Source organism: Pomacea canaliculata, linkage group LG1, assembly GCF_003073045.1.
Source record: "Pomacea canaliculata isolate SZHN2017 linkage group LG1, ASM307304v1, whole genome shotgun sequence".
Classification (NCBI taxonomy): Eukaryota; Metazoa; Mollusca; class Gastropoda; order Architaenioglossa; family Ampullariidae; genus Pomacea; species Pomacea canaliculata.
In genome coordinates, this window is record NC_037590.1 from 8359975 (window position 1) to 8384588 (window position 24614).

General features: G+C 36.2%; 3 protein-coding genes across 4 annotated transcripts; 2 read left to right on the top strand and 1 right to left on the bottom strand.

The window, feature by feature from the left end:
• The first annotated feature begins 5177 nt into the window (after positions 1 to 5177).
• LOC112560717 (phosphorylated adapter RNA export protein-like) lies at positions 5178 to 10171 on the top strand. Its single transcript, XM_025233104.1, is given in 7 exon segments — positions 5178 to 5269; positions 5833 to 5890; positions 6146 to 6580; positions 6582 to 6822; positions 8274 to 8365; positions 9044 to 9186; positions 9383 to 10171. Coding segments are annotated over 7 exon segments (1365 nt in total). The 5' UTR covers positions 5178 to 5192; the 3' UTR covers positions 9702 to 10171.
• Positions 10172 to 10415: 244 nt separating this feature from the next.
• On the bottom strand, positions 10416 to 19653 carry LOC112566129 (dynactin subunit 3-like). 2 transcript variants are annotated; one of them, XM_025242102.1, is made up of 8 exons: positions 19500 to 19635; positions 18718 to 18738; positions 17149 to 17233; positions 15126 to 15212; positions 13703 to 13786; positions 12478 to 12536; positions 11698 to 11757; positions 10416 to 11046 (listed from the first exon to the last, which is right to left on the bottom strand). In XM_025242102.1, exons 1-8 carry the CDS (start codon positions 19614 to 19616, stop codon positions 10957 to 10959), a joined length of 603 nt encoding a protein of 200 aa, XP_025097887.1. In that variant the 5' UTR covers positions 19617 to 19635; the 3' UTR covers positions 10416 to 10956. The 2 variants fall into 2 exon arrangements, with proteins under 2 accessions (XP_025097887.1, XP_025097895.1); XM_025242110.1 differs by lacking the exon at positions 18718 to 18738 and having other exon boundaries at positions 19500 to 19653.
• Positions 19654 to 20215: 562 nt separating this feature from the next.
• Positions 20216 to 23879, top strand: LOC112562929 (la-related protein 6-like). Its single transcript, XM_025236553.1, is given in 2 exon segments — positions 20216 to 20851; positions 20854 to 23879. Coding segments are annotated over 2 exon segments (1485 nt in total). The 5' UTR covers positions 20216 to 20379; the 3' UTR covers positions 21867 to 23879.
• Positions 23880 to 24614: the final 735 nt, after the last annotated feature.

Sequence of the window (24614 nt, forward strand, 5' to 3'; positions counted from 1 at the left end):
ACATTGACATATACACATAAATATATATTTTTATATAGAAATATATCTAGATATAATATGTACATATGTAGTGTGTATATATAATTAACGAAAGAGAACATTTGAGAGAAAGAGAGATGGGTGGGTAGGGAGGAAGCAAGAGCTCAGCAGACTTGCAGAAAAAAGCACTTAAGAATTACTTTGTGTGTGTTTTTAAACAAGTGTTGAACATTCCATACGCTCAAAGCAACAATTATTGTTGCATACAGTTGGAAAGTTACAGTGACATCTCGCCTGACCACCTCCCTTGTATTGTTTCAGTTGTATCTTAACCTATCAGATAAGTTGGCGATTGTGTCCGAGGAGATATGTTGTCGCAGTGATACTTTTAATCACATCGGTTACAAATAATCCCGAGCAGACGATAAGTGATCTCTGAAAACACTGCCAAGGCCTTAGCATTAACAGCTGTACTGTTTCTAAATGAATACCTACAGAGAACGTTTCAGATAATGCCAGATCGCATAGGTCATAGTGCTTTTAAAATTACAGTTTTATGACGAGCAATATGGAGTACATAAGACAGGTCAGGTCGGGTCAAATGTCGTTTACTGACGCACATTAATCAAATTTCGAAAATGTGTTGAGTGTACAAGGAGAGATGTTGAAGACAGATGAGTGTGCTGAGGTTGTCAAAGCTTCGAACTCAGACAGACCAATGAGACAGTTCAAAAATACTTGTGTGCGATGTTTAAAACGTGATTTCCTGATGTTCGGCTTGTTTGCCGGTAAACAGCTGCCATTTCTGCTGTTCTTTAAGGTGTTGAGATCTCGTGTGAATTTTATTCTTTCACCAGAAAATTGAGACACACGTTTGACTGTTACTTTATTCTCTTGAAAAAATATCTTCATATAAAGCGTACTCGTCAGACTTTATTGGTTTGACTATTTTTGCCTGATAAAATAAAATCATTGTTTAACATAAACTGGTTGCACTCAAAGAAACCAAGTGGCATTACACTATCAGACATATTTTAGGATTCTTGTCTGAATAATAGTATCTAGTCTTTGTTCTATCCTTTCTTCTCTATGACAGGGCTTCTGCTTACGCAAAAAAATTGCGTACAGTACGCATTAAAAGTTCGGAGGACCCCTTCAATTTTGTCAATGGGGTCCCCCTTCAAATTTGGGCGAAGAACAGGGACCCCTTAAAAATCTTAGCAGAAGCCCTGCAGTATGAGATAATACACTTGAACTTAACAAACAGTGAAGCGTTGCTGTTGTTGTGACGACCTAAGACGACAAAAAGAAAACCCAACAAGGTCAAACAACCGGCCTTTTACATTTGCTGCAACCACTTGTTAAATCTGAAATAATACTAAATTATATTTCAATATTATGCTCATTTTACTTACTTAACAGTATTAAGATGTTTTCTATAGTTTGATCTGTGTGCAAGGCTTTGAAAAAAAAAAGAAGACTTATGCAACGTCTTGTCCCAGATCACCTTTGTTACTGGGTCACATTCCAGAAAAATATAAATTTAATTTATTCACGATTAGTTATAGGTCAATGAATATTCGTGCCTACGAACAATTGAGGATCTGGTCGTTTTAAAATATTAAAAATATATTATATTTAAAAATGTTTTCTGAGAACAATTCTTATATGACATTGTGACAAAGGTTCGACCTCTAATATGGGTCACGTCTCTTAAAATTAATTTCAATACTCATGTTTTTTTTTTACTTCATTTGTTGAAGGTATGTGGCATGAAGTGTCCATAAATGTAGTTACAAAGATAACTGCTCGTCTAGTTCTTGTGTCTGTAAAAAGTCGACATGTTACAGTGTCAGTGAAATCTTACGCTCGTCATCATTGGACAAAGTCTTTCAGTTTCAGGCAAAATTTTTACATTACTGTCAGTCTGTTCATGTTTTTGAGATTCTTAGCAGATATTTAATAAAATTAGCGTTCAGACGACCTTTTTTTTTTTTTTTTGTTTGTTTGTTTTACACACGACTTCCATCGTCTACTAGACAGACGCGATTATCCAGGTGATCAAAGTTTCCGCGATTTCGGGACAAAATACCATGACGACCGTCAGTATGAATTCAGGTCGCATTATTTTTTTGCAGGAACATGTTGACAAACACTTTGTGTGTGGAAATTGTCGAACTTTGTTAGATGAAAAGTTTCAGTGCATCCCTAATGTTCGAAACTTCGTAATGTGAATAGAATATATGTCAAAAGTGACCCATCCTCGACCGGCTTTTTTTTTCCCCCTTTGGCGGTTACCCAATTCACGCTTTGAAACACCGAAACATGCAAACAACAACACAGTAGGCTAGTATTATCATATGTATAAACACAAAACATGTCAACAACGACACTCAGAAGGCTAGTATTATCGTATGTATCTCATCAAACCTTTGTTCATCCATTGATATAGTTTCAGGTTCAACAAAGTAAAAATAAAGATGTTGTAAGCAAGTCCGAGTGTATGCCAGAGGCGAACTTTGTCACAGTGTCATTTATACTTGCATTTTCTTCCTTTTTGGGTTTGTATCTTGTGGTTAAATACTGTTCCGCCCTATGCGTTTACCAATCTTAGGCTCTCTGAACATTCTTGAAAATGATGGAAGCTGTGGTACAGTATTTAAATACGAACATAAGTATATTCAAGGTCTGTAACATTACACGCTTCACGGACCATGCTATTCTCAAAATATCTCATTCAACATGCACAAGCAAACGCAATAATGTGTTGATATTTCCATAAATAGACTTCTTGAGCTGGATGCACGGTCATTAATCACATGCATTGCTGGTCGCTGTGTGTGTTGGACATCAATTTTTATTTATAAATTTCTCGACTCTGAAACGATGCAACAGTTAATCCTTATTAAAACTGTCTTCGGATATCAGACTTTTCATGCGCGTTGAATTGTCAAGTGATGTGTGACATGTGAATATGACTAAAAAAAATCAACTGCTTTCTAGAGACTTTAATAACACAACAAGGAGGTCAGACAACTTGTTGCATAAAATGACAAAAAGATGATTTTCTTCGCACTACAAAATGGTATGAGTCCTGCCCAAACACAGAAAGCTACTTGATCAGATTAACAGAGACAGGAAAACATGGACTGGACAGGAATACAGACGGTAAGAATAAACCTATGAGAGATACCAACAACCTGCAGCATTGTGTGAATCACAGCCCACTTTAAATTAGGTTCACTCTTAATCTTTATCCGTAATAATGTTGAAAATAAAATTAACTTTATTGTCTGGCACAGCAAAGTGCAGTAGGACACACCCTGTCTAAATGCACACACACACAAATAATTAACACATTTGAAAGTTAAAAAACAAGACAGTCTGGCTGAAGATAGGAAGCTGGATACAAATAAACCATGCCGAATATAAACACAATTCAAACTCATTATTTCTCCAGCATCCGCTCAAACGTTGGGCGAGAGGCGACAGGCGAGATAACGAGGGCTTAAGGTTCATATGCTCGTATCTAGGAGTAACCTTAGGAGGATATCCGTTTTGCCATAAAAGGTGGCGAGAGGCGAGTTTAGGCACGAAAATAACTTAAATTTTTTGCATGTAAATATATATTTTTTATTTTTTTTGTGTATATGTGGTTAAAGTGCACACAGTAGACAAAAGTGCTATTAAAAACGTGTCGCGACAATTTTTGTAAATGCCAGCACGAACAACAAATGTATATTTTATTCTACGGACATTTTCAAGGTTTTGCTTTTCACGAAGTTTCATCTGAGAGATAAAACACACAAAACCTCATTGAGCTGTTTCTAGCACCATATGCCTCACACGCTCTTCAGCAAGATTAGGACAGCAGAAAAGGCATCAAATACTGTCCTTGCAAGTTGATTTTTCAGAATAATGCACAGTTTCAAGTGTTGCTTCCTCCGATCCCGGTATTCCCTAGGAGTTATTGTCTTTCGTTGAAAACGCCTCTATTATTTGAAATTTTCGTGAACTACTTTAGCCTTTCTTCCCTTTCAACATATGAACAGGCTGCTTCTTCTCGTGCACTTTATCGAAATTCTCTTCTACATACGTAATTGTGACTCATAGTTAATTGATGATTGACACAAGTCCACTCAGAACACTCTTGAACAGAACTTTGCTGAGCTTTCACGGAGCTGAATCCAGCCATTCTTGTTGCTGTTTGAACATCGTAGTTAGCGTTAACTTCACGGCATTATTAACTGAACCTGGATTCAGTTTTCTCAGTCACCACGAGGTTAGGGTTTAGCTCTACGTCTCCAGCACGTAGTAACATCCTAATGTCAAGGTCCGGGCAGCACAGTTCACCCCCTCCCTTTCCCCCATCTGATAAGGATGGAGGGTAAGGAGTACCCGGAGAATACCGTCGACGGACGGCCCTGTGTCACATACCTAGAGAAGTCCGTTACTCTCCCTGTAGGGTTGACAAGCGGGCGCCGGGGGGAAGCGGATAGCCGAGTGGTTAGAGCGCTGGCGTCCGAACTAAGAGCGCGCTGGTTCAATGCCCGATTAGCGCAGCAAACTTCCCCCAGTGGACCCAGCTGGTGGGAATGGGTTCCTGACTCCTTTTAGGGTTGGAGAAGGTAAGACAGCGAGGGAGAGGAGATGGGTACCGCCCTCATGTAAAACTGGCCCCAAGAAAGTGAGTCAGTGAGGTATCTAACACCTCCCCTCCAACGACCTATAGGGCCGTGTGGTTTTCAACTGGTGGTACCAAAGGTTTTGCAGGGGTATGCACCGACATAAATAAGCACACGCCATTATGAAAATAAATACTTTTATGCACGAACATAATTATTTTCATCTTTCGGGGGTACAGTCGCGAAAAAAGGTTGAGAATCTCTGGGTTTAAAGATGATTTTTACCTTTTCACCAGACAGGGCGCCCCAGAGCGCTTTGCGTGGTTGGTTTATTTAGATGGAAAGTGCTTCAATTTAAGGTCATTTGATTTCACACTATAGGAAGAAATGGAGGTGGAGGAAACCGCAGTACTCTGAGAAAGTTTAGCACTGGGGACAGGTGTCACGTACAGACAGTGTCCCGAGATGAGATCCGAACCTGAGCGTACTGCACCTTTGTTCTCATGATTTCAGTTTGGTGGCCAAGGGAAGTCACTCCAACTCCCGCCTGCTTTGTCGGCCTTTTTGAGAGCGAGCTCCGCGATCGCGATGTCGGCTGTTGATCTTGAAGAATTAGAGGAAGGAGAGATTGCAGAATCAGATTCTGCCGAGAAGAGAAGGTATTAGTGGATGATTCATTTTACTGTCGCTAATGTTAGACAATTTTTTAGCCTCCACAATGGTATTTCTGATGGTAATGGCTAGAGGACTCTACAGCGTATCCAGTCTTAGGATGCTTATACTATTCAGTTTTCTACAATTTTTCGATCGTTCTTTTGTCGGATTTCTAAATTTTTGTCGATAAATTTAGTATTTATTCAGTTTGAATGATCTTATTTTCTGCATCTTGTCTTTATATTCCCTTGCTTTTCCGCGACATTTTAATTAAAAAAAATTATCTTTCAAATCTTTTCTTGTCATACCACTGCACTAACGTCTTTCGAACGTTCGTAAACTCATTACTACACTGCGCACAAAAACATTACACCGTTATGGTCTTTACTGCGCTTTCTTTTTTTTCTTTTTTTTTTCCTGACAAAGCAAAGGTAAACTTGTTCAAATATATAATATGCAGCCATTTAGTCTGAATATTGACTTTAGAATATTGCCATTTATATGCTTTCATAAAACAAGAGTCGATTTTTTTTTTTTTTTTGGTTATTTTTAAAAAAAAGTCTATTGATGTAAGTTTTGAGGATGTATATGAGCTAATTCTACATAAAGCAACAAACCATGGTGGAAAAGATGTAAACAGCAACTTTTATGTCTTTGACCTATGGAAAAATGAACTATACCAGATAGCTACTACATTATGCTTTCATGCAATCATGACATTGAAATATGTAAAGACTATTTTACATGTAGTTAATGTATCTGCTGTCAGGTACCAACTTGTCTTAGAAAGAAGAAAGGTGATGGAATAATTTTGTTTTTAATATTTATATATTGTTTTTAATATCAATATTTATTGATACTACAATTGATTTCTTTGTCTTTGCAAGGAATCAAAAACTAAAGGCTCAGGAAAAGGTGCTGGCAGAAATGCAGAACAGAAGTATTCTCTCCTCAGCAGCAGCAACCCCATGCACATTCCTTCAAAAGAATCAGAGTTTCGTCAAAACAGTGACAGTCAAAGTGACAGTCAAAGTGACAGTGATGAAGAAGTCTGGAAAAAACGCAGATGTTTGCATCTTAATGCATCTCGTGACAGTAATGACAAACAACCATTTGTCAATCCAAATTACGTGAAAAATGGTGGGATGCCAAAACTTCCAGTTCCAAAGAAAAAAGATGTTTGGGGATCTGTTTTGCAAGAACAGATTTTAACACAAGAGGTCGGAGGATTTAGCATGGAGAAAAGAGTTCCCTGCGACAGAGATGTAGAAAGCTACGACTATACACGAGCAATAGCAGATGATAGACCTCATGTAGAACTGAAAATGTGCTGATGAAAAGTCCAAAAGTGATGATTTGTTTGATGAAGTGATAGATTTAGAGGAGGCCTCAAATAAGCTCCAGGCCCAAAAGCGCAAGAGACCTGTAAAAGAACGTCTGAGTAACAAGTTAACCAAACAGAGGCCAAGACGTGGTTTACACAATATCAAACCCTCTTCAACTGTAGATGAGGTCACATACGCAATTGCCAAGGCACTGAAAGAGAAGAAAATTCACCTTATCAGTAAGTACATAATACTTTTTTTTGTGTACTTTGGTAAAACTATATAATTTATTTCATTGAACTTAATATATATATAATGACCATAAAGCAGTGTTTTATGAAAAAAGCTGCACAATATATTTAATGAGAACAAGGAATGTATAACAATAAATGTATAAAACTGCTTGGCCTGAAGCACCTTTTTTCACAAGTAAAATGTATATCTACATACGTTTGAAAATCACTTTTAATCAAACAAGTTTTGATTCACAGTAATCTTTTCTGTTAAATATAATCAGGATTTTTAAAAAAATAATAAATTTAGTAATTTTGAGCTGATTTTAGTTTTGCTTTGAAACATAACTTTCTAAAATGTTGAAGTATTTCTTGCAAACAGTTTGTTATTAGCTGTCAAGGAAAATCTGATAAAAGCATCATAATCACAATCATGACAGCCAGGTTAACTTCTTCATTTAAAAACAGAGTGCATTTTCAGTCATGTAATGATTTTATGACATGACATCTGATTGTCTATAGTCACAATTTTTAATATCATTTTAAGCAATAACAAATTAGGTCAACCTTGATTGTCATGTCAGCTTAAATGCACAATCTTTATACCAGTTTTACAAAAAGATAATGCAACACACAATATCTGATATTCATAAAAATATTCTTACTGAACATTGTTTGTTGCATTGACTTTTTTGTGGAGCTAGTGAAAAGAGTGAATTTAAGCTGAGATTGTGACATAAACAAGAAAGTTGGTTATATTTACTATTTTGGTTTTATCAATTGTTGCCATTAGGCTTGCCCCTGGAATAGAAACATGCCTAGTTTATGTAAGAGAACTGTAAATCACAGAAAGATTTGTCAAGGGGAGTTTGAAAACTTAAAATATTTCAGAAGTCTCATCATATCAGACATTTTGTAATAAACCAGACATGAAAGCTGCTGTTTTGTTGTTATCATCAGATGTTATTGATATGGATTTATATGACACTGACATAAAAGTTTCTTGACTTCAGAGTTCAAGATTATGTTAACATGTTTACAATGTACTTTTTTTTTTATACAACTCTTCATCAAAACTACCAATATGTTCATGGGAGAGGGGGTTGGTCTAACAACCCCCAACAATTTTAAATGGAGTTCTGAAAACCATTGGCACTTTATGGAAGCTCTGATGCCTAACAGTTTATTATCTATAGATCTAGCCTGTTATAATTTAGCACATCACCTGAATAGCATGCCATTGATGACACGGTTGCTTCACTGAAATTAAATTCTTGTTGGCGGATTTAAGAGGAATTGAGGATGTATACTCACAGAATATCACTGCAAGGATTTTCAAGTGAATGCAGTTGATCTTTCTAAAATTGAAATGCATCTCCAACTTATTTTATTAGTGCCTCATATTTTGGTCATAAATAACAAAAACTACCTGTTGTCATTGTCTTTTCCTCATTCAGGAAAAGTGGTAGAGGTGATCGGACAGACCAAGGCACTGCATTTGCTGGAGGAGACGGAGGAAAAAGAGGCTGATGGGGGAATGCTTACCATGGTTTGCACTTTTTTCTCTTTAGTTTTGATTCATTGGCTTAGTATAACATGCCTAAAACTACAGCAGTTTTGATCTACACATTAAAAGTAATGTAAATATTTAAGTTAAATGGTACATCATGTCATTTACCTCAAGGCAACTAGTAAAATTATATGCTGGTATCTTGGAAGATAATGGAACCAGAAAGATATCAATGAGATGTGCTTGACTGTTTACAAATTGTCATTTGTATGTAGAATTTTTTTTTTAAATCTTGATGGGATGAAGCTCTAGTTCTGATGTCTTTTAGGTTTTGGGGGGTTTTTGCAGTCGCTGCACATTTTTTCTTGAAACTCAGTGGACTGAAGAATGAATATGAGATCACCAGCTGTTGGGAATATGTGTGTGCGTGGAAGAAAGAATGTGTGAGAGAGAGACACAACTATTTCAACAAATAGATTTATATTATCTTTTATGTCATTTTATGTATATATATATTATTGCTATTACAAGCCCTATCTTGAATTGCCCCTGGGGATCAATAAAGTTGTAGATAGGAAAGAATTATATCTAATACTGCTCTTAGAATTCCTGACCATTTTCAGTTTGCAAAATATCAACTAACCAAGTTTTAATGAAGTAAATGTGTATCTGTATTTGTGTACATACTTAAATTATTGGCTTTTATTAATCATTCAGAATGGGTCGAGACGACGAACTCCAGGAGGAGTGTATTTGCAGCTTCTAAAACAACAACCAGACGTGACGAAGGAGCAAATAGACAAAATATTTGAGGAAGAAAATCGCTGGTTTCTTGAAAATAAGAAAAGAAAAAAGATCAGGTGTGCATTTAGTTTACAATTTCTTTTAATAATTTTTTGTTGTGATTTCCTTCTGGTATATGTCCATCATTTCATGTTAATATTTAAAAAGTAGGAGATAGATATGGGGATTCCCATTGTTTTTGTTACTTTTAAATTATTTACAAGGGTTTATGTAGTTTTTTTTATAAACCATTAACCCCTTTTTTCTTTCCAGGGCACGACAACGAAAACATCAGCAAAAAATCCAAAATACAGTATTGAAAGGAGAAATGGATGTGGAACCTGCAGTTTCAAACTGCTCGGAAAACCAAGCTTCTGGTGGGACAGGACATGATTCTGGCGAAGATGATGTAGACACAAATAGGAACTATTCAGACGATGAATGTTCAGCAGATTCCAATGCTAGTTTCAGTAAGCAGCTACAGACTGTGATTAAGCAGCAAGCTAAGTTGCGTAGTGAAACAAACAGGCAGACAGATGATGATCTAGATGATGTTTTGGATATAGAAGCAGAGGAAGACTGTATTGAGTGAACTCTGGAGGTGGATCGTCTATAATACCATCCCCATAATAAATTTCTGGTGTAATTTTCCATGTTTACAAACTGTTGATCAGTTCTTGTTCTTTGATGAAACTAAACATGTTTTTCATTTCTTTCAGTTTTTTTTTTGTACAACTAGTTTTTCTGCAAGACTATTTACCGACATAAACAGTAGAGCTGCAGCCCTATGCTCCTCAAAGGAGCAACAAGGAATAAACTAAACAGTAGAGCAGTATAGTATGGACAAAATGCAGAATCAAGAACAGTATGTGAACAATGCATTTTTATAGTCTTAATCTGGACGTTTTCTTTTCAGCATCTAAAAAAGGTATTGCTGCTGCCTGCAAGCCATTATAACTGAATCAAGGAAACATGGCTTTCTAATAATAGTGAAGACTCACTAACTATAAAGTCAATGTCCACAACTCCATAAAGAAAAATTAAAAGTGTTTGTACATGTAAGTGGCATTTGCATTACTTGATTTTGACTTGAAGAACTATACAATGTAATTTTGGTGCGCAGTTTGTGTGGGTTACAACATGGTGAAAGGCAAGAACCTTGTGATAGAATTAATGACAACAAGTGGCTGATTAGCCAGTATCACTGTTTGGCAAAATGTATCTCTTAATTTCGGCAAAATTTCCAAACAATGAAATATTCAACAACATGCATCCAGTTAACAAGACCCTCAAAAATCTGCAACACCAAGCATTGCACAGATTTATTTTCTGAAGATAAAACTTTTGTTTTCAAAACATTCATGATCTACAGTAATAATAATTTATGCCTCATTCTCACTTTATTAAACACACAAGTTACCTAAATAAAAAGCTGTGTGTAGCAAGTAATTGAGCTTGATACACTGAATCTTTTTCTCTAGCTTATATTCATGCATGCAGATTTACGTGCTCACTCCCTAACATGCCTAACCATAACGTATGCTATTTTCATATACAGTGGCCAATTCAATTCAGAAGTCTTGTTGATTAGTACTGTTCATCCTTATTTGCTCAGCTTTACTTCCATTGCATTAATTTTTTTCTTGAGGCTAATTTTTCTATGAAAAAGCCTTGAACTAAAAATACAAATGAAAGTAGGAAATGCCAGACCAATGATAGAATACAATGAAAACAAACAATTATAATAAAAACTGGGATCACAATGAAGACTGCAGCACAAAACATAATCATAGAGCTCGACCCCCAAATGCAGAAAAAATGTCTTCTTGGCCACAATAATTCAACAGTTAAGAATCAGATTTCTTAGGTTTTGAAGCCATCTCAAGTCTGGTTAGCTCCTCATCCCACTGAATAAAAATCTTTGACAAGGTAGTAATCTGCATTTGGTTAAGGTTTTTTTGTGCACATGCATGCTTCGTCCTTCAAATGGAAAATATTGATGGGAAGGATGACTAACTTGTGCAGCACGTCAGATTTGATAATACAGTTGTATGTACATATCTATATATATGATCAAATGTTAATATTTCTGATGACAATTACATGTCATTACTATGATGCACTCTGACAACAGTATTTACTTGAATTAACCTCAAGTAACCTTGTAAAATGTAAAAGCTTTTGAGACTGTGTTATAATCTCCGATTATTATTAGCAGATTTTCCAAAATCTGTTCTCAGGAACACTCAGTGCATCTTGTGGCACATCCTTTATATACACAACACATGAAACAGCGATGCCCTATCCATTCAAACCAATAAAAAAATGAAGGTTTATCAATCATTAGGATTTCAAATAAATGTGTTCGATCAGCTGGGTCTTAATATTACATCATTGGTAAGAAAATCAGTTAAGTATACAAGAATCACCACAACAAGCAAAACAAAAACAGACAAAGCCTATTGTATGGGCTTGGAGAAACTATCAAATGAAAAACAAAGAAAGAAAACTAAGATGACATAAAAATAGGAACAAATTGATAAATGTCATAAAATAGCAATAAATACACATGATCTTTCAAAGGATATAGTGGAATTGTATGAGTCAATCAGTTTTGCTGCTTCTTCAGTCACTTCAGCAGTTTCATCCTGAGAAAGACATTTTAGGCTGTAATGAACGCTACCCACCTTTCCATTTAGCACTACACTAAAATGGCAAGAAATGAATGTTAAGCTTAGTGTTCTTAAAAAACAAAAAAACAACGCTACCTCCTCAGTTAACATTGCTTCTATCCACATCTATATTTTGCATGATGTAGCTTAAAAATTGTACATGTTTCTGATAACAGTTTATAATAAATCGAGTTGGCTTAATAAAAACAAACATTCCTGCAGTATGAAGAGATTAGTGTAAACATCAAGCACTATTATCCTTGTTATGTAATCCACATCTTTTGACTTGGAAAGACTCATCTAAAAATCTTGTTTTATAAAACAAATAACTTGTAATAACAAGTTTTTAAATTCCCACTGTTGTCCTCCTCAAGATAAATAACAGGATGTACTGTGTGTCCAAATTAGGATAATTACAAAGCAACTTTACTGCATGTTGTTATAACTCTATTTGTAGTTTTTCTTATGGGTAAAGATACATTAATGAACAAGGTAAAAAGAAATCAATACAGACATCTTCCTATCCATTTATCCTAAACATTTAGACAGGTAAATAATAGACATTAAGCCAAGAATTTTTAAAAATCTGATTTCATTGATGATCCTCCTCAATACTCAATTCAAAGTGGCATTTTTCTCTCCTTTTTTTGGAGAGGAGGTGTGGGTACTTATACCTTTAACGAGTGTCATACCCACCTGCTGCTTAATCTGAATCTTGCTCAACTCTTGCAACTTTTCAGATAGCTTTGGTACATCTGGATGTTCAAAACAAAAATCAAAGACATAGTATATAGTACATTTCCATTTATAGTATATTTCCATTTGTGGTATTTTTAGTCAATTATCCCTTCATAAACTATGCACAAAACAGACAAAGCAACACACATCCTAAGTAATTCTTATCTTCCTGAAAAAAGAGTTTAAAAGAAATTTGATTTTTGATTTCATCTACATATCTCAAGACTGGTAGAAGTAATGACAAGAGAAAGAAGATAATTGTAGATGCATATTATATAAGCCCTACTAAGTGCTCTAAAAAGATATAAATCATCTGCTGTTCAAGGCATCAGCCAAGAATCTTTCTGCTTCAAGAGATCATTTCTTAACCACTAAGCTGTAAAACATCAAAAACTGTATTTCAAACACCCTTTAGGCAAATGTGACAGTTTACAGCTCTACATGTCCATCAATCAAGACACACTCAGGGCACTGATGTGGCAGTGCCTAGAGGTCAAAAGCCCAGCCCTGCTCATGCTGAACTGATGTATTCTGATAATTTCCCTATCTTGCCTCTACCCCTCTCCTCCCCTTCACACCTTTTGCCATGAATAGCTAAATGATGCTAACAATTAACACTGCAAATTTCTAACAGACACAATACCATGACTAACCAGTGATTCATTATGTTAAATAAATCTGATATTTTAAGATTTTAACATTTCCACCATTTTTTTCAGTTTGCAAATATTCTATTTTATATAGAAGCAATGCTTATTTACTTTATTTGAGACCTCGCTGTTCTTGGGGCAAGCATATATGTGAGAGCAGAACCCATATCCTCTCCTTTGCTGCCTTACTTTTCCCAACCCTCTATGGAGTCACGTACCCATTCCCACAACTTGGGTTGACTAGAGGGAAGTGAACTGTGCTCCAAGGGTATCAAAATATCAAAATATTAAAGGCTTCTGCTGATGGGTTAGTCTTTAACAGTTAGTTAAAAATGCCAATAAAAACCTAAGAACAGGAACAAAGTGCAGGTTAATAATTCAAAATGTGTGCTTAGGTTTAGTTTATCTAAATTTTAACAATTTTTCAGTAAATTCCTTAGAGTGGGATACAAGTAATTCAATGTCTTAAAAACATAGCCACAACATTAAGTTCTGTAAAAATAAAAAATATATGCCCAGAAAATGTCACTCACTTCGTACATGTTCACTGTTGATGGCTCCCTCATTTTCCTTAATGACTTGCAACTGAGAGGCCATACGGTTCAGAAAATCTTCCTCTGATTAAAATACAAACACACTTAAATGCATTCCCTCTTTCAAGATTTTCTTATTATTTTCTTTATCTTGTCTGATTTTGCAAAATACATAACTTGCATTAAACTAAAATAAAGCATCTCATTCAAAACTAAACATGAATTTCATCAGTATCCATGATGGGTTTGTAAAGCTTTGATGGAATGCCTCAATGACAAGCCTTTACTCAATTCATAATCAGCTTTTCAACAGAAACTCGTCTGTTCAAGACATCATATATATATAGCGAAAAATGTCTTTTCAGTGACTGAAATCTACACAGTAATTTTGTGCAATTTTTTCAGTATTGTCAATTATCTGATATAAAATATTCTGAGACAGGATGTTGTAATACTGCTGCTGTTAATAGTTTAAAAAAAACTCCTTTAATGGTCATTGCCATGCTTGTTTTAATTACACAAGTAACTAGTTTCCAAAATGTCCAAATACTTAAAGAGCTGGTAATTAGTTCTAGTAACTCCCCTTTACCTGCCTAGTTTAGGTTTTTTAAACATAAATTAAACTCACTAGGGCACCCAGCTTTACCCAGATTGCTTTCTGCCACTAACACTTCCAGATGTAATGTTGTTGTAAACTTTCAATCTATCTATTCATTCAAGTCAAACTTATTCACATGCAGCAGTATGGTGAAATATTTTTACTTTTCATGTCCCCCCTCCCCGCCCACCCAATCTGATAGGCAGACAGATCACACTTGGATGTTTGGCAACAGGTTTACTGTGTCTGAAAAATGTAGGGAAAGATAAAAATTGCTGTGTGCCAGTCACTCTCTGCTCCCCCATGTCTTTGTTCTTTACTGACTCCTCACCCCTGTCCCTGCTGCCCCCTTCCTGCAATCAACTTCTTTCTCTCTCTTTTGCTCTTGGGGGTACTCTCTTAAATTACGATATTTATTTTGCATGGAAGATGACTAGCCAAATTTTCTTTCACATAGTACCTTTTAATTTGAAGTTAATGATAACATCTTATAATGAGAAAAATAAGCATGCTAGAGAACATATACAAACGAAACAATAGTCTTCAATATGCCCATGGATGAAAATTACATTCCTGCCAAATTAGATAAGGATCAAAGAAACAGCATATTTTTGCATCATTCTCAACCATAACACTGCCTCCCCCAACACACACACAGAGCACATCATCCAGTTTTATTTATATGATGATGCAAGTTATATGACCACTTTTTTCATTTAAGATAACACTTCAGACTGCTTACAAATAACACTGCAATGAAGGTCATCAAAGATGCACATTGTATTTGTGAATAGCAGACAGTAGAACCAAAGCAAATCCTCTCACCAGCAAGTACAATTTCACTTTTTGCTTCATCTGAAAGAATCAGTTCATCAGTATAGGCTGGATCCATGTACTGGCGCAGTTGTGGCACTAGAAAGAAAATATAATATTTGTAATTTCACCATTTCCATATCATTTTTTAAATATATGGCAAACTTTCTTAATACACTAGCTCTCTCTTCCCACTTTCTCAAAACACACATTTAGTAATTTCTGTGTAGTACAATCATCAAAGTCTATCCACATGATCAAAGGAAGGCCTTGAAGAAGAAAGTCATTAGATGGCATCACTAGTCAAACTTTTTCTTAAAAAAAAAAAAGGAAACAGCAAACAGTGCCAGAACTACAGATCAATAAGCCTAATCAGCTACCAAGCAAAGTAATACAGGATTGCATCAGCACCACCACTAAGGAATTGCTGGTACATGAACAGGCTGGCTTCAGACCAGGCAGGAAACAGTTGAGCAGATCTTCAAATGCTGCATCCTGTCACATCTCCAGCATTAGCAGGACATTGATCACAACTGAATAGACTTAAATAAAAATAGGCTTTAGATGGTATCTGGTACAAGAGGCTATGGCATATGATACAAAGCTGATGAGGGTCTTGTCTAAGACGGCCTTGCATTAAAGCACTATAATAGTTCAACAAGCAAGATAACCAAATGTGAGCTTCTTTTGTATGACAGAAGTTGTCCCCTGTTCAACATCTCTGTGGAGAACATTATGCATGAAACCTTTAATGACCATTGCACTTCCATTTCAACCAATGAGCAGGCGGATAAGTCAGGGAAAAAAGTGAAAAAATGGTTAGAAAAGGGACTAGCATTATGTAGATTGATGTTAGGAACAGATGTATTTTTAGACCACAATGAAAGGATTTGATGGTGGGTAGGTGGCAGATATGGAAGGGGAGAGAGTTCCAGTATTTGGTAAAACAGAAATTAAAATTTGGTGACCATGTGGTTGTTTTGGTGACAGGGATAGTTAGCTTACAGTCATCAGATGAAGAGTAGAATTGTCTGGCTGGAATGTACAGGACAAGAAGTTGAGAAAAGTAGTTAGGACAGGAGCCAGCAAAGAAATTAAAACACAGCATAGTTTGTATTGAATGTGGAGAATGGATGGGTAGCCAGTGCAGAAAACAAAGGAGAGGAGTGACATGGTTCCATTTCCTAGCTCTTAGCACCAGACATGCTGCAGAGTTCTGTACTTTCTAAGTATGTGGCGCAGTCTGAAAGCAAGGAGTTACAGTTATCAAGCCAAGATAGAGCAAACACACAGATGAGTGGTGATGGTGTATGTATACATGTCATCAGAATAAAACTGATGAGAAACAAAAGTGAAACTGGATGCATGATGAAACTTGAAAGTGCTTGTGTGTGCAAAATGAACAGAATGGGGCTAAATACTGAACTTGAGGGACCTCACAAGAAAGAGCAGCAGGGTGGGAAGCTTGTCAATTGACAAGCATATCTGGGCCTTATCAGTTAGATTGGAGTTGAACCATGCTAGTGCAGGTCCAGAAATTCCACAGGATGTGCAATCTTTGAAGGAGCAAAGAGTGGTCTATAGTGTTGAATGTGGCATACAGGTCAAGCAAAGTTAAGGCAGAAATATCAACTCAGTCTAGGGAAGATAATATTGAGCCCATAAAACCAATGACTTTGTATGAAGCATGATTGCCACACTTATTTTACACCAGGAATCCATACTTGCAACAGTCATGTGGTGTAAGCTGGTCTAGTTTGGCCATGTGACCCACCACGACACTTTGTTGAAAAATACCCTTAAGTACCTTAGAAGGCAGTCAACATTGTGGTGTCCGGGTAAAGAAATGGCTTATAAACATTAAAGACTGGACCGGTCAGGACCTGCTCACTATCACTCAAAACTGTGTGAGTGGTAGACTTTGTCAGCTAACATGACAATGCGTGTGCTTCCCCTAATGACTGATATCAGTCAAGAGATGAATGAATGAAAAATCACATAACTTGAGATGATCACACATTATTGAATTTCTTACAGTTTGCAAAAACTTGCTCAGTTTTCTTCTTTCCATCAACTGAAGCAAGAATCTTTGTCTGCAAGGCCAGTAGACTTTCAATGCACTGAAAAGACAACAAAAATCTGGTAAACAATACTGTCTAATTATTTCTATAAAAAAAATGCTTTCCTTACATTTTTTTGGGAACAAACACTGACTATGGTAGCACTACTGAAGCAAACAACACATTGAACAGGCACTCAAGCTGTTTAAAAAGGTTAATTCTAGAGATCATTGTGCTTTTACCCTGACTACAACACTGTCCTTAACTGAATCTACATTTCAAATCCCAGTTTTCTAATATGTCAGTAAACAGATTATATCCAATTTCTGGTAAAAATTGGTCTACATAACCATGTAACCTTATACTTGAAGACAAAATTTGTTTAAGGTTTTTCTAATTCTCTTTTTCTCCCGCTCTCATATACACAGCAGATATCCTAGTGGTTAGAATGGTGTGTGAACAAAGTCCCACACACTATCTGATTTGGTACCCATGTGATGCAGTTTTCATCATCTGACTGACCCAGCTTTGCAGTGGGTACCTGCAGTAGTTGAAGGTAAGGTAATCAGGGATAAGAAATTCGTGCCACTCTCATAAAACCTGATCTCAAGATAAATAAGCCCTTTAACACCTCACTCCCCTATGACCGTAAAGTCATAGAACTACCTTTACTTTCTGCCTTACATGCACAAACACTTCCTCACCACACACAGTGTAAACTGCCACCAGTGGTCATGAGAGGTTAAGATTTCAACCACTCTGCTCATTTCATTGGAACTCATCTCACAGATGCTTCTATGTATATGTGTGAAATTGAGCAAAGCCATCTGATATGGGAATTGTTCCAAAATGGTAGTATATAAAGTGATCAAAACCTGTCTCCCCAATGCCATCTCCTTTAAACCCTTATGTGTAAAACACAAAATAATGTTTCAAAATAAAATGTAGAAGCTTTCAAATTTCTAAAGAATATACAGAACTCCCCTAAACAAAGAAAAAAAGAAAGCAAAAAGTTACTTCAATTTGCTTCAGCAGTCAAATCACGAAATCTGATATAATAAACTATAACAGTATTCCAATATAAAACTAAAAATTGTTTTTCTATCGTTATTTATTGCTGTTTCAGAAGAAAAGAGCTTATAATCAAAAATGAAAATTATACTTTTCAATTATCAAATAAAATGTAAAAAAGCATTGTATAACAAAGAAAACTCACATGCATATGGCATAAACCAATATAAAACATTCTAATAGTTTTTATTTATTACGTGTATACAAATTAAAAGTAATATGATACACATTTATAATTTTTTTAAATCTACATCCACATGGTGTTTCAGTCAATACTAAAAATAAATGAATATGTACAATTAGCATTATTATCCTTTGAACACACCTTAAATTCTCCCATCACCATTTTGTGCCCATGCAAATTAAGACAATATCTTTAAGTTAAGACCTTTTAAAGTGCACAAGGGAGTAAAAAATATATTTCAAGCATGGTGATAACTGAAAATGCATTTCTATTCACTAACTTTCATTACCTGTATTCTGGGAGGTTTGTCCTGTTCAAAACACAAGACAGAAAGAAAACCATGAAGCTAAATGCAGCATGCAGGACTGAGGATAACTACTTTCAAAATGCACAACAACTATGGAATTCAGCATACAGATTGTCTTTTTTAATAACTTGAAGATTTTTTTACTAAAAAAGAAAAAAAAAAAAGCAGGAATACAAATATGAGAAATAAAGAGATTGGTTAACATTCAAATTCAAAAATTTGCATTAGCAAGAACACAAAGCACATTCTGAAAAGCCATGCTTACTTTATAAGCAGATTTTTCTTTTAAAATGTCTTTCTGGTAAGTTGTAATCACATTTATCATCGATTATTTGTTAAATTTTATCAATAAATGATTAAGTAAAACATCATTTAGAAGATCGGTTAAAGTTTACAAAAGGGATAAGTCTATCAGTACACATTAGCTAAATTTCAAGTTGTGTCTATGTGAATGCCAATGTGCATGTGAGTGAGACTCCTACTGTTGTAGGTGGTATATGCTGTTTGCATAGCATCCTGAACGAATGCGTTATTGTTAAAAATCGTAATTAACTGTGCGTCCGTCAAAAATTTGATTTCAGAACGCCTGTCATATGTGCCCTATTATTCTTATTACTACCAACTGAATTAAATTAATATTATTAATTATTCAACTTTATGAATAACTTAGGATAATCGTAATGACTCTCCTTGACAATAAAACCACCAATCATTTAATTCATGCTTCTGTAACATGCTAAAATGTTTACGTTTCTTCACACTACCTTAGGGTACAAGGCATCTTTGTCAGCATTTCCAAAAACGATAGATTCTAATGCACTAATCCGTTTCTCAACCCCATCTAGTTGCACTGTGTCAGCCATTTTTACCACTAGCGTCATGAACTTAGCACAATTTTATGAGTTCTTAATTTAATAACAAAATAAACATAAAAATGAAATAGAGAAGTAGATGATAACTATCTTCTGGCTCTCAACTATGAAGAAAGAGCAAAAAATATTAATATAAGAACACAATTACAAAGAGTGCACCACAGCATTATAAGGACATTAAAACTGAGGTACATTCCAGGAACCGACCACTTAGAAACGACACCACTAACTACCGTAAATATGTGATTACATCACACAAAACGTATTATAATTATGCATTTGATATTGTATATAATGCCAGACTATTCGTTTCTTTTTAATGTTAGCGCCTTGCCATTAAGTTCTGAGTGATGACGGACTTTTCAATGGTTTAAAAACTGACTTGGCATGCTCATGTTTTTCAAACTCAAACTTTTTTTTTTAGCTATTAATGTGTTTATCGAAGGCGTATACTTCAAGCACATTTTTACTAATACATACTTATTTTTAGAAATTACATTTTAATGAATTGTTTATTTTATAAATGATGTCACAACACATTCTCACTAACCATTTAAAATTCATCCCTTTGGAGCCTCACTCGCACGCGACAAACAGCTTCAGCCGGTAGTGACGTCACAACGATAAACCTGTTTACTTGACGGATGACAGATCCACTGAACGGTTTCTCAAAGGCAAGGAGGCGTCTTTCGGCAGCCGCTCGATTTCTGCCGAACGAACTACCATATTGATTAGGTAGTTGGAAATACCCGGTGATCTTTCGGTAAGGAAAATGAGCGGCGAAGTGGGAGTTTCGGTTGTCATCGAGAAACCTGAAAGTCCTGTCTCCTCGGATGGGAGCGATCGGCACGTTGGAAACCATGCCGTTAGAGATCGTGACGAGGAAGGTCCGATGCATGCCTCGGAAGCGCCTATTGTCCTGGTCGCACCGTCACTTCGTGTCGAACAACTTAAAGACGAGGATGCCGTGAGCAGTGTCTACACAAGCGAGGAAGAGGGAGGAAGCCACATTTCAGATGACGGTGATCATGAAAGGTCAGGCGGTACTGACTTCCCAATTCCAGACGACGAACTTCGAGACAAAATAATCAAACAAGCTGAGTTTTACTTTTCTGACGCCAACATTCTGAAAGATTCATTTCTGTTAAAACACGTTCGTCGAAACAAAATGGGGTATGTTAGCATTAAACTTATAACATCCTTCAAGAAAGTAAAAACGTTGACAAAGGACTATCGCGTTGTGGCTACAGCTTGCGCCAGTCAGAAGAACTCGAAGTTAATGAAGAAGGCACAAAGGTAAGACGAAAGAGTCCGCTCCCAGAGTACGACGAAACGACTCCTTCAAGAACGGTTGTGGCAGTAAATTTACCTCAAGATAATCCGACCATTGAATCTGTGGCCGAAATCTTTTCAAAGTGTGGTGATGTGGCCTTGATCAGGATTCTGCGTCCAGGTAAGCCTGTACCGGCAGATGTGAAAAAGTATGCCACAAAGCATCCTGAAATTGGCACAACAACATGTGCAGTGATTGAGTTTGAAAAGCATGAGCATGCCAAAGCTGCATGTGATACAATGACAAATACTGAAGACTGGCGAAATGGCATGCGTGTAGTGTTGCTTGCTGTTCCAAAGAAAAAGAAGGATGAAATCAAAGATGGTGAAGCATCAGGTGAAGAAGGGATGAATGATGAGAAGAAGAAAAAAAAGCGTGCAGGGCGTAAAAAGAAGACACGGGTGGATGAACTTTCAATTGAAAATGACTCTTCATGTTACAGCAGTGGTTCTGAAGGTGATGGCCCAGGTGTTCCTAGAACACTAAATCGTTCCACAGACTCAAATCACCTGAGCCCACATACCACCCCACGATCATCTCCTCGCTCTAGTCCTCGTCCACATCGTGTTCACGGTAAATCACCACTGACAGATGGAACTACTGGTAATGATGCTCAGAGAATGAGCCCTCGCAGCAGCCCAGAAATGTCTCGCCGTAAGAATCAGGAACCATGTACTGGTGAAAGTGCACCATCAAGTCCTTGGGTGCAGCGCAGGCTTCGTGCTGCACAGCAGGACACAAACACCAGCCCCATAAGCAGTCCTTTGATGGGTCGTCGAAACTTGGATGGAACCATTATACCTGGAACCTCTCCCAAGATGCTGGACATGACAGGTGTGGTACGCCAGCCTCGAGGCCCAGATGGGTCCAAAGGATTTTATGGAGGACTTGGTCGTGGTAAGCCACGCAGCAATACCATAGCATGAATAGTGTAGAACAGAGGAAAGTGTGCAGGAGAGAATGTTATCTTGGATGGCAATAATTTGTTGGGTGTTGAATTAATAGTTAAAATTTTAAAAAATATATATATATTAGAACTAGCACAAGACAATACATGAACAGCTACTGCAAGTTTAAGAGACTCTAGTAACAGTAATTTCACTCCCCTCCCCCTAAACTTTTTTTAACCAATTTTTACACCACTTTTTTTCCAAAAGTCAAACTAGTTTGTTTACATGGTTTGCCATATCAGTTAAAAGTAGGTCACTATGACGTACAGAAATGTTAGCATCTACATCAGTAGATCCATTTGTTCAGAAATGAAAATTGAAATCTGCATATTAGTTTAAGCAAGGCAATGAGATTGCAGAATCCAATAACATTTTAAACTATAAAGTGCAATCCTTTTAGGTGTTTCAGTTGTGCACAATATTATTCCAAAGCAGTCCACATGCAGAGGAACTCGTATACCTTTGCATATTATTTATCATGTGCTTGCATTCCTTTGTCAGGATTGAGTATTGTGCATAATTGTCTCCCCATATGTTTCGCTGACATTTTACTAGAAAACGAGCAGTTGAAGTGTCTTAAAAAGACGCAAGTGACTGTACTGTAATAATGGAGAACCTGGTGCTCAATATGCTTCATTACATGCTGTCTTATTTGTGACCTTTTAGTTTTATCAGTCTTTTAGGAGTGCTTTGAAAATATCCCAAGCCTCCATTTAAAATCAAGAGTACATTTCTTTGCAGTGATACTGATTTGTCATAACAGGCACTGTATAGCATAAGTAAACATAATTACACATATGTTTTACTTTCAAATGGACTGTTGAATTTTATTCCCTTGAGATCTGACCTGTGTGCTGTGTCCGATACAAATTAGTTTTAAAGACAGAACTGCTCAAAAAAAAAATTTTTGTGTACTTGTTGACCATTTTTATGCAAAGCTTAGCAAGTTTCATAATTTACTAATACAAGAAAAATTAATGTGATTGTGACATGCATATAAATGATCGATTGACAGAACGATTGTCTGGTTGTATGATTAGCATGCATGTGGCAAGGATTGTACATAATTTACTAAAGGACTTGTGTTTGATAAGTTATTGTTTGTAAGTTTGAAATTAATATGCATTAAATCAAAAGTTCTAGTCACCTGTTGGCAGTTTTCATGTTACTGCATGATGTTGTATCTACTTCACAAAATCACTTTGCTTGTTGCAACTGTTTCACACTCATCTGCATGGAAAACAGCCTAATTATGCATGGCAGAGGTGCATTTATATCAAAAAGCAGCTCATCGGTGCTAAGGAAACTTAGTGTTTGTGCTATAAAATAGAAGTATCCAGTCATCATGCATCTGACCTCAGGTGTATCCACACTGTGGTGAAATGTGGCCTTTTTAAGTAAAAATAATGGTCATTACACCTAATATATATTTGTTAACTTGATTGTTTAACATGCATCTGAAGAAACTATGCATTTTGAACTTCAATTTTGTGATTGTTGAAGATTTAACATGTCCATCAACTATACTTTGTCAAAACATTATGCTGACTTATGCTTTCCTGTTCATGGGTGCAAGAACTTTTGTTGCTCAAGAAGCTGTCAGTCTGTTTTTGTTTTTTGGTGGTTTCTGAGAATGTGAGGGAGGCAAATTGGTGTATCCTCTCCACTATTTGTTAATTGCTTGAGAAGGCTTATGTATTCATGAATGTGGAGGGATGTTTGAATGTGTGCACGTCCACTTGTTTATCAACAAACCTTGGCCTTTTAAAAAAAGCATAAGTTGTGCTTTTAGTTTTCCTCCATAATGTGTTACAGGGGTAAGAAGCATGACAACTTTTATTAAAGGTTTATGAATAAATTAGAAATAACCATAAATTATGGTAGTTTCACACAAAAAATGTCTTTTAAGACAACAATTATATTTAGGTTTTTAAAATTGTGTCTGCATGTGCACATGCGCTGATTATGAAATAAAGATTAGGGTTCAAATAAGTTGTGATTGTGTTAAAATAAAAAATGACAATCTGAGAACTTAAAAACTGACCTCAACGCACTTGATATTTGAAGCATAGGTTGAAAAGTTGGTGACAATTAACACCAATGTACTTAATATAGGAAGTAAGTTTTTGTGTTTGTTTGTTGTTTTTTTTTTTGCTTTAAAATTTATTTTTTTTGAGATGTATCCTTTGTGGCTGTCTCAGTAACTGTTTGTGACTTTCATCTTGGCCCTTCAGCACTAATTCAGTTTCAGTATTAACACTGTATGTATCAGTAAGTTAACTACAAAAATAAATCATAGAAACCTGTACAGCTTTTGAGAAAATACATTTTTTAAATTGTAGATCACTACTCTTCAAGTTTTCAGACGCAGGTTCAGATATCATATCTGACAAATGATTGTACACCCGATCTCGGGGGTGGGGGTGGACTAGCTAGCCGTGAAACAGCGTTAGGTTGCAAACTCAGTATAAACACCAAACACCCTCATGAAAATAAAATATGACTGAATATATAGTGTAGTATAAATCAAGAATGGGCAATTTCGTGAGGTGTAACTTGATATGATTTCATGAGGGACGAAAAGAAGTACATGGTGCACAGATGGTGAGTGGGGCTTGATTTATACGGCAACTTATCTTCCCATGTGCTAAGGCAAACAAAAGGAAAATGGATTTACATGTGCCTGCAATACTGCTCTGTGTGCATGCTGATGAGCCGGCCAGT